Source organism: Drosophila kikkawai, chromosome X (genome assembly GCF_030179895.1).
Source record: "Drosophila kikkawai strain 14028-0561.14 chromosome X, DkikHiC1v2, whole genome shotgun sequence".
NCBI classification, from domain to species: Eukaryota; Metazoa; Arthropoda; class Insecta; order Diptera; family Drosophilidae; genus Drosophila; species Drosophila kikkawai.
Genome location: NC_091733.1, coordinates 3,594,975 through 3,609,870, shown reverse-complemented (window position 1 = coordinate 3,609,870; position 14,896 = coordinate 3,594,975). Strand labels below are relative to the sequence as shown.

Sequence of the window (14,896 nt, the reverse complement as noted above, 5' to 3'; positions counted from 1 at the left end):
CGAATCTGAAAACTTCCCCCCTCATCAGTAGTTATAGTTTTTGAGAGGGAAATGTAGTGCTCCTTATTTGATGGAATAACACTCATTTCTCCAGGAATGAGAGCCAATTCTTTCACGAATAAATGACAATCATACCTGGAGAAATTATGGAAAAAAAACTGGGATGAAATCTGGGACTTGATATTTTAAATTACATGCATTATGTGCAGCACCTCTGAATTTACCAGTAAAATGGCAATGATCCCTTACCCTATCTAATAAAAGGGGACTATGGCAGATATGACATTTCTCAGTTTTTTGGAATTCTTCTTCCTCATCCATAGACATTTGGATGGGAACTTCTTTTGAAATATAATTTGAATAAATACATTTTAAATTTGCAATAAGTGAATTCAGAAAATTTTGCCCTAAGGTCGTTTCAATTTCAAACTTACTTAGACTATCATCATACGCACACTTTATATAGTATGCATATGCTATAGGCACATGTGTATTTATTTTAAATAGTTTTTCACTAATAGCCTTCTCATCAGGCTGCAGTATAGCTTCAAAGTCAGCATATACTGAAAATGGCACCTTAACCTCCTTATGGATATTTGTGTAGCGGAGGGTGGCGTTCTGAGGATGGGGCAGTCTGGAAACTATTTTGCTACACACTTCAGAATGACGTTTTGCGGCTTTCTTAGTTAAGGAATAGTTCAGGCATCTATTACAGAACCATTGCTTTCTTTCGCCTTTTCCCGTCTGAGATGCAACCAAACTAAAACAATTAATAATAAAAAAGAAGCTATTAGCTAAAATCCCCTAAGGGACGGAATAAAAAATAATAAAATTATAAAAATAAAACAAAAAAAAAAAAATAATAAAATAGGAAAATAATAAAAATAATAAATAAGACTCACCCTGAAAGATTTGTGATCCATGTGTAGTGCGCTTTATTTCCTTCCTCCAAAAGCAGCATATTTATGTGGCGGGGTTTCACCTCAGGTGGGTAAAAAATGGGGCCATAAATTAGTCCATCATCATATCCAAAAACAGATACGCTCAGCTCCAGGTTTTTTTTCATAAAATCCGTGATATGTCGGGGGTTGAGAGGGAACTCCAATCCACTGAAATCCAATTGGTACCCGTTTTGGAGGGTGATAACATCATCTTCAATGTTAACCCTATACCCGCTGCATCTACTCCGCTTGGTTCGTTTGTTCATGATTGCCGCAATTATCGTCCACTTGAAACAAAACTCATTGTTCAAGTTTTTTACATTTACAATGGACTTTTTCGAATGTAGTGCCTTAGGTAGCTGGATAAATGACGATTTTTTGGTTTGATTCTTATTGGTTCACGTTCATCTCAAGCCGAGCGATGTGGACCAATGTCCATCCACTATCCCTCTCTTCGAACTCATCCATTTTTCCAATTATTCTCTCCATGTGGTCTTCATATTCATTGTTAATGTCTGAGTGCATGGAGAGAATTGTCATTTTCGATTGAAATGACTTCATCTCGATACACTCCTCTTCATCTTTTAATAGCTTATACAAACCGAAAAGTTCAAAATTAACCTTTACGGATGCATAGCTTTCCAAAATTGTTGCTAAATGAGGCAGAAATGCGTCTCCTGCCTCTCGTAGAAATGATGCCGGGAATATCACTCCTTCCTGCGTATTCTCGAACAGGTAGTGAAGGATCATCCCTCGAAATCCATCTGCTACTTTTTTGACCCGGGAATCTACGGGTTCAATAGCATTCATTTTATGCTTCTCCGTTCGCACATGCCGATTCCACTCAGCAGGGGAATTTGTGGGCATATTGCACTTTTCACAGAATCGATACATTTTTGTCGTTGTTTTTTTTTTTTTATGTTTTTAATTCACTTGATCGATTTTTTTTTTCATCTTTTTTTTTTTGAATTGCACAGCACAACACTATTTACAAGCAGTTTAAATAATTTATTTAATTTTCCTTTTGTTTGTTTTTATTATTTTAATTTTTGATTTGGTCAATAGCACAACACAGCACTATTTACAAACAGTTTAAATAATTTTTTTTAATTTTCCTTTTGGTTGTTTGTTTTTTAATTAAATTAAAAAAAATAAAATAAAATTATTCAGTTCACTTTCACTTTGCTTTTTTCAGTTCTCTTTTTTTCAGTTTCTTTTTTTTTTTTTTGGTATATATTTTTTAAACACTTGGTCGAGTTTTCACTTTACAAAAAATTTATTATTGGAGACCGATAGAAATTTTCGATACGAAGAAAAATATCTTAACGCGAGCGAATGCTTTTTTAAACTAAAACCATTTCCCGAAATGCACTTTCCAAGATGACTTTTTGGTGGTTTAGAAAGTACCCCATTTCCTTATTTCTATGAATGTGCGTGAGAAAGTCTTAAGGGGGTATGTTTAAATTCTTATGTGTTCTTCAAATTTATCTTTTTGTTCACATCCCTTTTCTATTAGAAAGGTTAGCTCCCCGAAATTATGTTAATTTAAGGTAACATCCACATATGTTACACATAGGATGGTGGGGTTGAAACACTTAAGATCGTCCACCCTTACACACAACTCTTTGTTACAAAAGGTGTGGGAAAGTCTTAAGGATATTTAGGATACATTTTTTGTTTCTTAGAAAATGTGTCTTTTAGTTCACATGCTTTCTCTATTAATTCAAACATCTGCGATCATCCACCCTCAGATGCACACAACTCTTTCTTTCATGCGGTGTGGGAAAGTCTTAAAGATATTTTTGGATATATTCAAATTTCTTCGATTCCTTTCACATGCTTTCTTTATTAATTTAAACATTTACGATCGCCCACCCTTTCCCACGGAATACCTTCTCACTATTAAGGGGGTGATATTCATATACACACATCTATAACCTTCTATATCATCATCTACTCTCCACTTATGTCATTCATATACTCATCCTATATGTACATAACTAGAAAATACCTTCAAATTATACAACAAAATATATCATAACATGTTTAGTCAAGTTAATTGAATCTACTTTCCACCAATTAAAACACACAAGCAGGCCTGGGTAGACACGAGCCACACACACGATCTTACAAATTCATAGATCAACAGGTCTCACAACAACCCTCGCTGTTCATACCTAGATTTCTTGGCACAAGCTACACACAAGCATGAGAACATTTCCCATCAACCACCACCACCACACGAGTCGGCCAGGTACAAACCGTTCAGGCACAAGCCACACGATCTTACAAATTCATAGATCAACAGGTAAGCAAGTCTCACAACAACCTCACAACAACCCTCGCTGTTCATACCTAGAAATTTCATGGCACAAGCATGAGAACTCACCCCATCTACCACCATACGATCTCACAAATTCTCACGCATGACAACAGAAACAAAATCGTTACAAGGTATTACACGTTTAGACAAGTTAAATAACTGGGGTGACTTACACACCTGCTATCCTAATTGAATCACATTAACACAAGCCGGATACGCACAATAACTAACCCTAATAAATTTCTACGCATTATGCCTCATCCCTCCCTCCTTCACAAATTCTCACAAATTCCTTATGTCTCATCCCTCTCTCCTTCACAAAATCCCACAAATTCCCATGCTTGAACACACACACCTTAACCCTTTAACCCCTCCCAATCAGTTTCTCGCGCTTAACAACACACAAAACTGCACATGATCATGCATGCATAAAATAATGAGGGGGAGGATCTTACCCTAAACCCCTTCCCCCTAATAATTAACTGATTTTTTATGCTAATTAGGACACCTGCACCCCCCTCGTGCGCAGTCATGCGTGACTAATGACCCCCCCGCACCCCTCGTGCGCAGTCATGCGTGACTAATGACCCCCCCACCCCCTGCGTAACTGGCCCAGAATCAGCATTCTCTTTCTACTCAGGTATATTGTTTACAACCGTCCCCGTATCGATAGTTTATTAGAAAGTAGGATGGTAAAGATCTTCAGGTAGCGTTAATTGATACATTTTTATTACTGTTTAGACCTACCGAATCGGAATATTAAGCAAGCCATCAAGGTATAAAGGATTTATTTACCCTCAAGTCTTCCGGGTAGTGGTTACTACGGGAAACTATATAGAATATATATAGCGGACGAGAACGAATGATCCGGTCCAGACAAAAAGTGACTTTTGGTGCCGACTACTGGATGCGTGGTTAGGAAGGCTTACCTCTCCCAATCGCCGTTGAACGCTAAGTGATGCCTTAATTTGGTTTCCGTAACTTCCGTAAGTGATTTCAATTGACATTTATAAACTTATAAGTTTATGGCTGCACTCCATCTGAGCGCACAGCAAAGAGTTGCAAGCATGAGTTTGTTCCATTGTTCTATTGATTTTTGGCATACGTTCCAAACCAGGGAAATTATCTTTTTGTATTTAATTGTTCGCAAGCATCAGTTTTTTTATAAAAATAATTTCTTCTCACATTTGGTTTCTGATGGAAACTTTCATGTTGTTCCGCTTATTAAAGGGAACATTTGCGAAACAAAAATTCAAAGCAAAACTGAAGAACACTTACGGGCTGTGTCTAAATTCCTGGAAGAATCCAAAAAGAATTTTTACACCTACCAACTAAAAAGCAGCAAGGGACTGCAAGTCGTGTTAAAAGGAATTGAACCAGACGTCGCCCCCTGTGAGATAGTGGAAGCCCTGAAAGGCAAGGGTTTCTTTGCCAAGAATGTCAGCAACATTATAAATAAAAAGAAAAAGACGCAACCACTTTTCAAAGTCGAACTGGAGTCAGAAAGTAAAACCCTGAAGAAAAATGAAGTTCACCCGATCTATAAGTTGCAGTTCCTATTGCATCGAAGAATCACCGTGGAAGAACCGCACAAACGCAACGGTCCTGTGCAATGCACAAATTGCCAGGAGTATGGACATACAAGGACATACTGCACCCTTCGGTCAGTCTGCGTAGTCTGTGGAGACTTCCACAATTCCGCACACTGCCCTGCGAACAAAGAAGACCCAAACAATAAAAAATGCGGAAACTGTGGAGAAAATCACACAGCTAACTACAGAGGCTGCGTGGTCTACAAGGAGCTGAAGAGTCGCATGCGACGAACAACAGCTTCACGCCAACAAAATACACAAAATGTGTATTATAATTCAAAAACTACTCCAGAAGTATTTTTTGCCAAAGCAGCCAGATCCTCTTTTGGTCCGCTAAGTGCCCCCACGGGCATCTCCTACGCTGAAGCTCTACGAACAGGTATGCAAAATCCTCCCCCCTCAAACTCGGTAAACGCTCAGCAGGCCCCAGGGCAGTCACAAAACAATCTGGAATCCATGATGGTGACCATGCAACAAAGTATGATGGAACTCATGTCATTTATGAAAACGACCATGCAAACACTTGTCCAGAATCAAAATATGGTGATACAGTTGCTTGTAGCACAACAGTCGAAATAATCAATGTCTAATCTACGTATATCCACGTGGAATGCCAACGGCGTCTCACGGCATAAACTTGAACTAACACAATTTCTAAACGAAAACCACATCGACGCCATGCTACTGGTTGAAAGGCACCTCACAAGCAGATACAACTTTCATATAAGAGGCTATACCTTCCACCACCGCACAGATCATCCAGATGGTAAGGCCCACGGCGGGACCGGCATCCTTATCAGAGAACGTATCAAACACCATTTTCACCAAGGGTTTGGAACAAATTTCTTGCAAGTTACGTCCATAAAAGTGCAGTCAGATAACGGCAACCTTTGCACTGGGGCTCCATGGTATATTCGCAATGAAAACATCCACAGGGATCTCGGCATTCCTGCAGTTAAGAACGAAATAGAAAAACAAAAAGCGTCCTACAAGGAAAAACTCTGTGTCCATCCCAATCCTCAAGCAAGGGACTTGATACGAATTTCCAGAAGCCGTCTACTACGCAACGACCTTCCAACCCAGCCATAATTAGTCAGCGCCATTGTACATTGTACAGAGTACTGTACCAGTCTACATGACTGCTAGTTAGGTAGTATTGTAAGATTTGATACACTTATTTTTAGTCTCATAAATGAGAAGATTCAATAAATAAAAGCCAAGCATAAAAAAAAAAAGCATATGACAAAATAAAACGTACAGAAAACGTTTACAATAACAAGCTACAGACTAATATATAAAACTAAATCGATTTTTATACTCACAAAAGTATTCGTTTCTGAGATTTTTTTTTTTATTTTTTCGTTTTTTCATGGGTTAGTGCAATTTTTTTTAGGATTCTGGTTGGGATTACATTTACATGGAAAAACACATCATTTAAGCGTCATTGTGGGTCATAATCAATTACAAAATGCCGAAAAGTACGGAGTCAAAACATTTTCCAGACGACAATTACTATGTTTTATAATAGTCCTCTTACCATAATAAGCGTTTTTTTTCTACTGAAATCAAGAAATTTCCTGGAAAATAACCCGCATTTTGGCCGAATATAGTAACCGACAATCAGAGAAGATAGGACAATTATTTAAAAAAACAGGAAACAGTTTCGATTTTAGTTTTATGACAATCGGACGACAAGATCTTTTAGCTGCTATAGGAATGATCAGGAAATTAATAGGAAAAAAATTAAAACATCGTTGTTTTTTAGCGTATTTTCATGTACTCTTAAATTTCAGAATTTCGTTTTTAATTTTATAAAAATCGGACGACTATATGTTATAGCTACCATAGAAGCAATAGGTAGATGTAGAGTAAATGTAAAGCTGGGAATGTAAAACTGTAACTGTCAAACTGTAAACATAATAAGTATAGGTAAAATGTTATGAAACTCAGTCTTGTGTGTGTTTTCGGCATTTTATTTACGCTATGTATAAACATACAACTTGTATATATTTTCTTATATATTTTTTTAAATTATTTAACCATCCAATTTAATGATCCAATTGCAATCTGCAAGGGTATACAAACTTCGGCGTGCCGAAGTCAGCTTCCTTTCTTGTTGTAATAAGGAATGGTTTAAAAAATTAAATTGAAAAATTTTTATCAAAACGCTCGTTTTTGACTGAAGAGAAAGAATATATAAGTAATGGATAGCTCAATATTTAAAGAAACCTTTTCAGAAATATGTGAAGAGATGGTAATCTTACCAAAGGAGCCAGACATTTTGTGATATCCCTTGCCTCAGCCAATGACTCTAGTACAAGTTCAACAATTCTGCGATAAGAGTGCTCAAATATTGATTGAATTTTCTCAAGAACGAAGCCAATTGTCTTTATTCGCCTATCCCCAAGCTGATCAGCCAAACTCTCGAGATTCTCAAGCCGTGACTCCCAAAAAATGAAAATTTCTTCTGGTAGAGGGTAATTTTCCTTTGAATATATCTTCTCTCTTGCCTTTATATTCACAAGATCTTCAACAGAATCAAGCCACTTTACCACCATGAACTCAAGGGAGTGCTTCATTAAAGGGTTAACTACAGAAATATCACTGCAAAAATAAACATATTAACTAATTTCGTAAAGACAAATAAATACAATTTCTGGTACTAACCCTGTGGCAATGGCTGGCGCAACTTGCATAACTTCATCCATACAAATTGGGAGAGGAAAAATCGTCCGATTGATAACAAGTCCTTTCATTTGAGCAATGCCATTGCGCATTTCCTGAGACTCAGTCTTCATATCGTTCGCAATCACGCTAGTCCATCCGGTTTGATTGACTTTATTGTTAAGAAGCGGAAAGAAAACTTCATCACAGAGCACAGACAAATTAGCCAAAGGGTTTGGAAGTAGGTCCCCAATCATAAGGGACTACAAAAATTCAACGTTGAAAGATCAAAGGATAAAAAAAACATTCAACATGCAAAAACTTACTTCAAGCATATTTTCCTCCGTCAAGTTTAGTGGAGTAAAACTACGTATGAAATAGGCCACTTTTGTTCGTGGCTTGACAGGAAAATTAAAGGAAGGATATAGCTGACCACCGGCATTTATTGTAAATATTATTCTCTTTTTATAAGGATTACTCAAAAACTCCATAATAAGATCCTGATTTACAGAAGTAGAAAAATAATTATTTTAAAAATGCAAAGTATCATAATACATATACATAATAAAAATTAAGTTGAAACAAGCATGGAAGCCAACTTAAGGCCACGCGCACACTGGCAGCGGAAAGCGGAGCTGACGGCTTATCCGCTCTCTGAAACAAACACACTACTTGTATGAAAGCGCGCACACTGAAAGCGGAGCTGAGCTTAGAAATTTGCACTGAAAATATCAGCTCCGCTCTCAGCTCCGCTTTCCGCCGCCAGTGAGCGCGCGGCCTAAGAACTGTAAAATGTATATAGCCTTGCAGTTTTTTGTTAGATCATTAAGGGGGTTGACCCATGTGACGGTTTCAAAAAGCCGTTACAAAGTTACTGAAAAGAAATGCTCTACAGAGCTGCTTACTCCTGATTATTTCTTTTCGTTTTTCTTTAAACCACGTTTTTTCAACTGGTCAATACGATTTCACGAAAAGTTTAGTTGTATAGTAAAAGTATAAGAATAATATATTCCTAAAATTTATAGAATGTGTTCAGCATAAATGCGGAAATTGCATGAACTAGGATCTTAAATTTTACAATACTTTAACATAAAATAAATTTTAAAAATTCGTAATACTTTAATGAATGAACGCCACTTCAGTCAATCCCCTTAACAATCCATCTAAAACTATATAAGGGATATATAATTGATTTATATTTATACATGCATATTATTATTTAAAAAGTATAAAGAACAATATTATATTTTGTAAATATTCAATATAATTAGAATTATAAATATACATATATGCTGAAAATTAAAGTAATATCAACTTTCAATATATTTACAGATACAAATTCTGTCATTGACCTTCCATTCAATTTATTCTTAAAAAACACCCAACCGCTTCTTATTACACTGCTTAAAATTATACTGTTCAATTCGTTTCAAATGTCATCATTTCTTATGTCAACATATAAATTTTTACTTTCAGTAAATAAATGCATCAGTGTCTACATAATTAAGTTTCAGTGCATCCCTAAAGTTTGGCTTCATATACAAATAATGAAATTCATACATTATCCATTTTGATAATTCTAAAACTACAAAACCTGAGTATAGCGTTTTATCACAAACATTATGTAATTTCTTTAATTGAATTCTAAGTTTGTCTGTAAACTATAAAAACGATCCAACGCAGAGAAATGTAGTTTTTTTAAGAACAGCCTGATTTACTTACGGCATGTTATCACTGAGAAAGGAATTTATACTGATCCTTAATAGATTTCACCCATGCGTCAACTGAGTCCGCCCATTACATGCAAGGAGTTACGAAGGTGTCTTGGTATCGCCTCATGGTACACGAGATTTGACCCAATCTTTACAAACATACTGCAACCCATGTCCCAAGGGAAGAAGTAACAATGGCAACAAGAGCAAGAGGATGCTTTTGAAGAACTAAAGAGGATTTTAGCGAGAACTTTGTCCTTCAAACGGACGCCAGCGACATAGGGCTAGGAACCGTTTTAACTCAAAGGATCTAGGGAGAGGAACGAGTAATTGCCTTCTTTAGCAAACGTCTCATAGCCGCTAAGGCGTATTACTCCGCCACAGAAAAGTGTCTGGCCATCATATTGGCCATCAGGAAACTTAAATGTTACTTGGAATGGTATCGATTCGAGGTGATAACGGACCACCTCGCCTTGAAGTGGCTAACTCAATCAACCCCACTGGCCGGATCGCACGCTGGGAATTAGAACTACAGCAGTACTAGCTCGACGTGTATGTGTACGAAAACCAGCAGTTATTTCGACATATTGGATCAAGACCCGACGATTAGGACTTCGTGCCATGAAAACTGTGTGTGGCCAAGGAACACTGACAGCGAGTGCTGTCGTGCACCACGATCGCCCAGCGGTATTACTGGCCGGGACTTTTTCGTGATGTGGGCAGTAACGTTCGTAAGTGTATGTTTGCCAACGGTTCAAAGTAAACCAAAACAAACCAGAGGGTAAGATGTTTACCAAGCAGATCAGTGAACCCTTTGACTCTGTCTGCGCCGATTTTATTGAAGCCTTTCGCGGTCTTAGAAAAGAAATACAATGCTTTTGATATTTTTCGATGCCTTTTCGTAATGGGTTGAGTTGGTCCCCTTAAGAAAAGCTACATCAGACAGCTAGATAAATACTTTCGGGAGACAATTCTAAATGACTAAGATACTCCACGCACCTTCGTTTGCTATGCTAATGCATATATTATATATATCGAATCTCAAAAAAGGCGATATCGATCGGCCACCCAGATCTTCATATTTAAGCCTCCGGACTTCTTTTTGTGGAGATATTTAAAGAGCAAAATCATCGCTAAGCCACCTGAAATGCTAGAAAAGGAGATGGACATGCAGCAAAAAGGGAACATTTTGCTATGCCCAATAAAGGCGGACACTTGATTGATGTTGTTTTCAAAAATTACTCTCATACTTGAAAATAGGTTGTTTATTGTCAAAGATATTGAATGTTAACATACCGACATAAAATATGGCGCACCTTGCATAAACAACAACAAAAAAATAAGTTATGAGTTCAAGTACCCAAACCAAGGTTCTGAAATCCGAGCCAGTCTGTATACTTTGGTCGGCCAACGGAAAGTGCAGCGGCATAATTGTCATATACGGGGACCTGACATGATATGAACTCAAATGTATGTGCATATTCCCGTTGTAGGCAGCGCTGTTACGAGACGTAGCCTTTTTTAGTTCATAAGAATTATTTGTAAAATCAGACACTCATAAGAGCTGAGAGCGCCACACTTGCGCCCCTACAAAAATCAATGACCTAATATGAATAAAACTCAACAATTCAAATCAAAATCATATATTGATTTACTGGGAGGACCATTCATCATCTAAACGAGAGGAAATACAGTTCACCAGTATACGGCATCCTATACACCACAGCAGAACCCGACGGAGAGGGCAGACGAAATGGAACTGGTACCTGAGCTGAACCTAGCTTTAAGTATCAGCGCAACGGACTTCACCGGATATAATCCGGCCTTTGTTATTTAATGTAGAGAGACAGGGGCCCTGTATGATGTGGTCACTAAGGGACTAAGCGGTGCTCCCCGCTCACCCGAAAACGGAAATGCTTCGAGACGTGTTCAACGTGGCCTCTAAACATGAGGGACCATACAAGGTTGTTAAGGTTATTTCGCCTACAAAAGTTCGTCCACAGCATATCCAGAATAACTAGCGCCGAACAGTACCCTCAATTTAAGGCCTTCTGCAAACAGGCGGGAATAGAGATCCAGTATACGGCACCCTATACATAGGAGCAGAACCCGACGGAGAGGGCCAGTCGCACCATTTAAACTATGGTCGCCCAATACATCATAAATAAGCAGACGACATGGAGCGAGTTGTTACCTGAGCTTAACCTGGCTTTAAATACGATAAACTCCACAGCAGCGGGAAGCCCGCACAACGGCGCACAGTAGCGGCTTTTCTCGTGTTGCGTTGCTAAATTAACTTCTGAACCAAATAAGATCGAATAATTTAATCGGCTTCTGTCAGAGAATTGCTGTAAGACTATGTACTGCAATTTTTTTTTGCTATGCCCACTGATTCGGCTTTTTATAGGCAACTAAAGTGAAAAAATAAATTGTTTCCTAAGAAAGCGAATTAAAATAAAAATAATTTTGAAACTGAAAAAACATTTTTGTTTAAATTTTAATTTTTTATTTTTCGAAAACTGATTTTTAAAAAGAAAAGTATTTTGAAAATGACATTTAAAAAAAAATTTTTTTTTTGCATCATTTTGCGTGCACTACCCAAACAGAAAATAATGTGTCAAAAAGAAAAAAATTATGAACCTTCATAAGCATTCCACAAAGTAGAAAATATTAAGAACTAAAGAATGAGTCATACAAATAGCATTCGATGGGCTTCAATAAAAAAAAATGTTTCCGTTTTGATACATAATAAATAATGATACAACTTACCTTGAACTCGTTGGTTGTTATCATTTTCGTCCACTTTTCAAGTTTAAGGCGCATTGTTTTCGTCAGGTAGTTCCAGAAGAATTCCGGGCGGTTATCGACCTACGAGATTTATTGTGGCTACCGTTGAATATTCAGATTGGGCTATCATTACTTACTGGCTCCTTTTTTTTCTTATCTTCTTCGTCAGTCATTCTTAATTCTATTTTTCAGACAGTAGCTCTTAGAAAGAAATTTTTTTATTTTCGTTCCTTTATAAATGGTTTTAGTTGACACACTTATCAATGCTTTCAACAATGAATCAAAGTAAATTTGGTTGTGTATAAATTCGCACGTAGACTAAGCAAGCCGACAAAGAAAAAAAGAAGAAAGGAAGCTAATAGTATACACTCAGCGTCATATCTCTGCGTACAGGGCAAATATTTTTAAACTTGTCACTTTGACAGGTAAAATCTTAGGCTAGATGTGATATAAAAATATTATGATTTTTGTTACGGATAGTCGTAGCAATTACCTTCATATTCCACATTTTAGAACATTTTTATCTTCTTTGGTGCCCCTATAATTCGTATTTCGCCAAAACCCTTTAAAATAACATGCTTTCAAAAGTTTGCGTACAGCTGAATATAATTGCATTTATTGGTAAGTTAGTAGTCCGATTTGAATTGCATTATCAAGATAGGCAAAGATGCAACTGTCAAACGATTTCTCAATGCATTTTTAATTATGGACGGCAAAGGAAAGCAAATTCAAGACTCCGAAAGGAAAATCATCTTAAAATTGCATTTGGAAGGAAAAAGTCATAAGTAATTGTATTTCGACCGGTTCTATACTTCCCAAGCTCCGAGAAGGCCGCCCATGTCGATTAACAAAAAGGGAAAAAACGAAAGTAGTTTTCATGGTCCAAAACAATCCGAAATTGACTTCTAGAGAAGTGCAGCAAGAGGTGAAAAGTCGGTTTTCTAAAACCGTTTCGTACTCGACTATCCAAAGAATTATAAAAAAATCCGGATTCATGAGCTGCGTGGCCAGAAAGAAGCCCTACATTTCCAAAACAAATCGAGAGAAACGAATTCAATTTGCAAAGGACCATATTTCCAAGCCTCCAGAGTTCTGGAAGTCTGTGATTTTTTCCGATGAAAGCAAGTTTTGCATATTTGGAATAAAAGGAAAAAAATTAATCTGGCGCAAGAGCGGAGAAGCCCTTGAAAAGCAAAATTTACTTCCAAGTGTGAAACATGGAGGAGGTGGAATAATGATATGGGGTTGTATGGCAGCTAACGGCGTTGGAAATCTGCACTTCGTTGATGGTATTATGGACCATAAGATATATATCCAACTGTTAAAGGATAATTTGGTCCAAAGTGCAACCAAACTGGGGCTACAACACAAGTTTATCTTTCAACAAGATAACGATCCCAAGCATACAGCTCAAAATGTCAAGCTCTGGTTGCTGTATAACGTGAAAAATCAACTGAAAACACCGCCACAGTCTCCAGTTCTGAACCCCATCGAGCACCTGTGGGATTTATTGGAACGCAGAATTAGGCAGCACTCAATTACATCCAAAGTAATGCTAAAAACCATATTGCAGCAGGAATGGGACCAAATAGCCGAAGCTGAGACTGAGAAGTTGGTTAATTCTATGCCAAGACGTCTCGCCGAAGTCCTAAAACGGAAAGGTTATCCAACCTCATATTAAAGTGCGATAAAATGGTCAATAAATGCAACTATATTCAGCTGTACGCAAACTTTTGAAAGCATGTTATTTTAAAGGGTTTTGGCGTAATACGAATTATAGGGGTAATGTGGAATATGAAGGTAATTGCTACGACTATCCGTAACAAAAATCATAATATTTTTATATCACATCTAGCCTAAGATTTTACCTGTCAAAGTGACAAGTTTGAAAATATTTGCCCTGTACGCAGAGATATGACGCTGAGTGTATTTACTCTGACCTACGTTACCTATTGATATCGAAATTTAATGCAAAAACGCAAAAGCATGTCTATGTACTAGTCTCCGGTTAGTCATCAAACTTGAATGATTTGTTGCTCATTTGGCTAGATGGAAACCCCCTAACTCCAAAGCCTCATTTACTTCTCAGCGAATCTCTTCCAACTCGTCCAAACTGTTCGCTCCTGTAAGCATATCATCAACGTAGAAGTCCCATTTAATGAGATCGAAGATTCCGATTTACTTTGTGGGCTACTACATATTAGGTCTCAGGACACATTGATGTGGAGGAGGCGTTGGAAGCAGTGATACATGTCTTTTAATTTGCGAAAATTTGCAAGTCTGCACTCCAACACAAGAAATCTGCGTCTTGCCGTTTCAAAAAATTAGCCAGAACTCTTGGATTTGTCAGCTTCACCTCAAATAGTTGGTGGCCTCCAATTTGCTACCTTTTCGTGGAGATAAAAAACAAATGATTTCTCCAAATATGGGGGAAGTCGAAGTGGGAGGTTTCTTAGGATAAGGTAAACAATTTCAGAAGGGGATTGCACAGGGCGTCCCCACAATACGGAAGCACACAGCCAGGTATTCCGTCGGATCTGGCAAAACAATTGGCTTAACACGATGAATGTTTAATAAAAGACAGCTGTCGTTTAAGGTGGGTCTAAAAATATTGGTTCGATTTTGGGGTGGTGTAAGAATAAGTCTGATTTGAGTCTGTAAGTTTGAGTAAGTAAGTACAATCGTGGACATAAGTATTTTGACACAGCTTATAGCTATATTCCAGCGCGTGTCTCTTTGTACTCGTAAAAGTTACGGGACCCATTTTACTTTCCAGTAAGAGATTATATTTAAATCTTTAATAGAGCAAAAGATGTTACTGATAAGTAAATTAACTTCTTTGCTATGTCCCGTGATGTGAGAGATCATGCATTTTTG

At 37.4% G+C, this 14,896-nt stretch overlaps 1 protein-coding gene across 1 annotated transcript in view; it reads right to left on the bottom strand.

Annotated features, from left to right (window-relative positions):
- The window catches only part of kl-5 (male fertility factor kl5), an 871,112-nt gene extending 858,800 nt beyond the window's left edge, over nucleotides 1-12,312 (bottom strand). The window contains exons 1-5 of the mRNA XM_070288586.1: nucleotides 12,157-12,312; nucleotides 12,002-12,100; nucleotides 7,847-8,020; nucleotides 7,524-7,783; nucleotides 7,121-7,460 (exon numbers count right to left, since the gene is read on the bottom strand). Coding sequence (XP_070144687.1) covers nucleotides 7,121-7,460; nucleotides 7,524-7,783; nucleotides 7,847-8,020; nucleotides 12,002-12,100; nucleotides 12,157-12,192 — 909 coding nt within the window. The 5' untranslated portion in view covers nucleotides 12,193-12,312. The remainder of the gene's footprint in view (nucleotides 1-7,120; nucleotides 7,461-7,523; nucleotides 7,784-7,846; nucleotides 8,021-12,001; nucleotides 12,101-12,156) is intronic.
- Nucleotides 12,313-14,896: the final 2,584 nt, after the last annotated feature.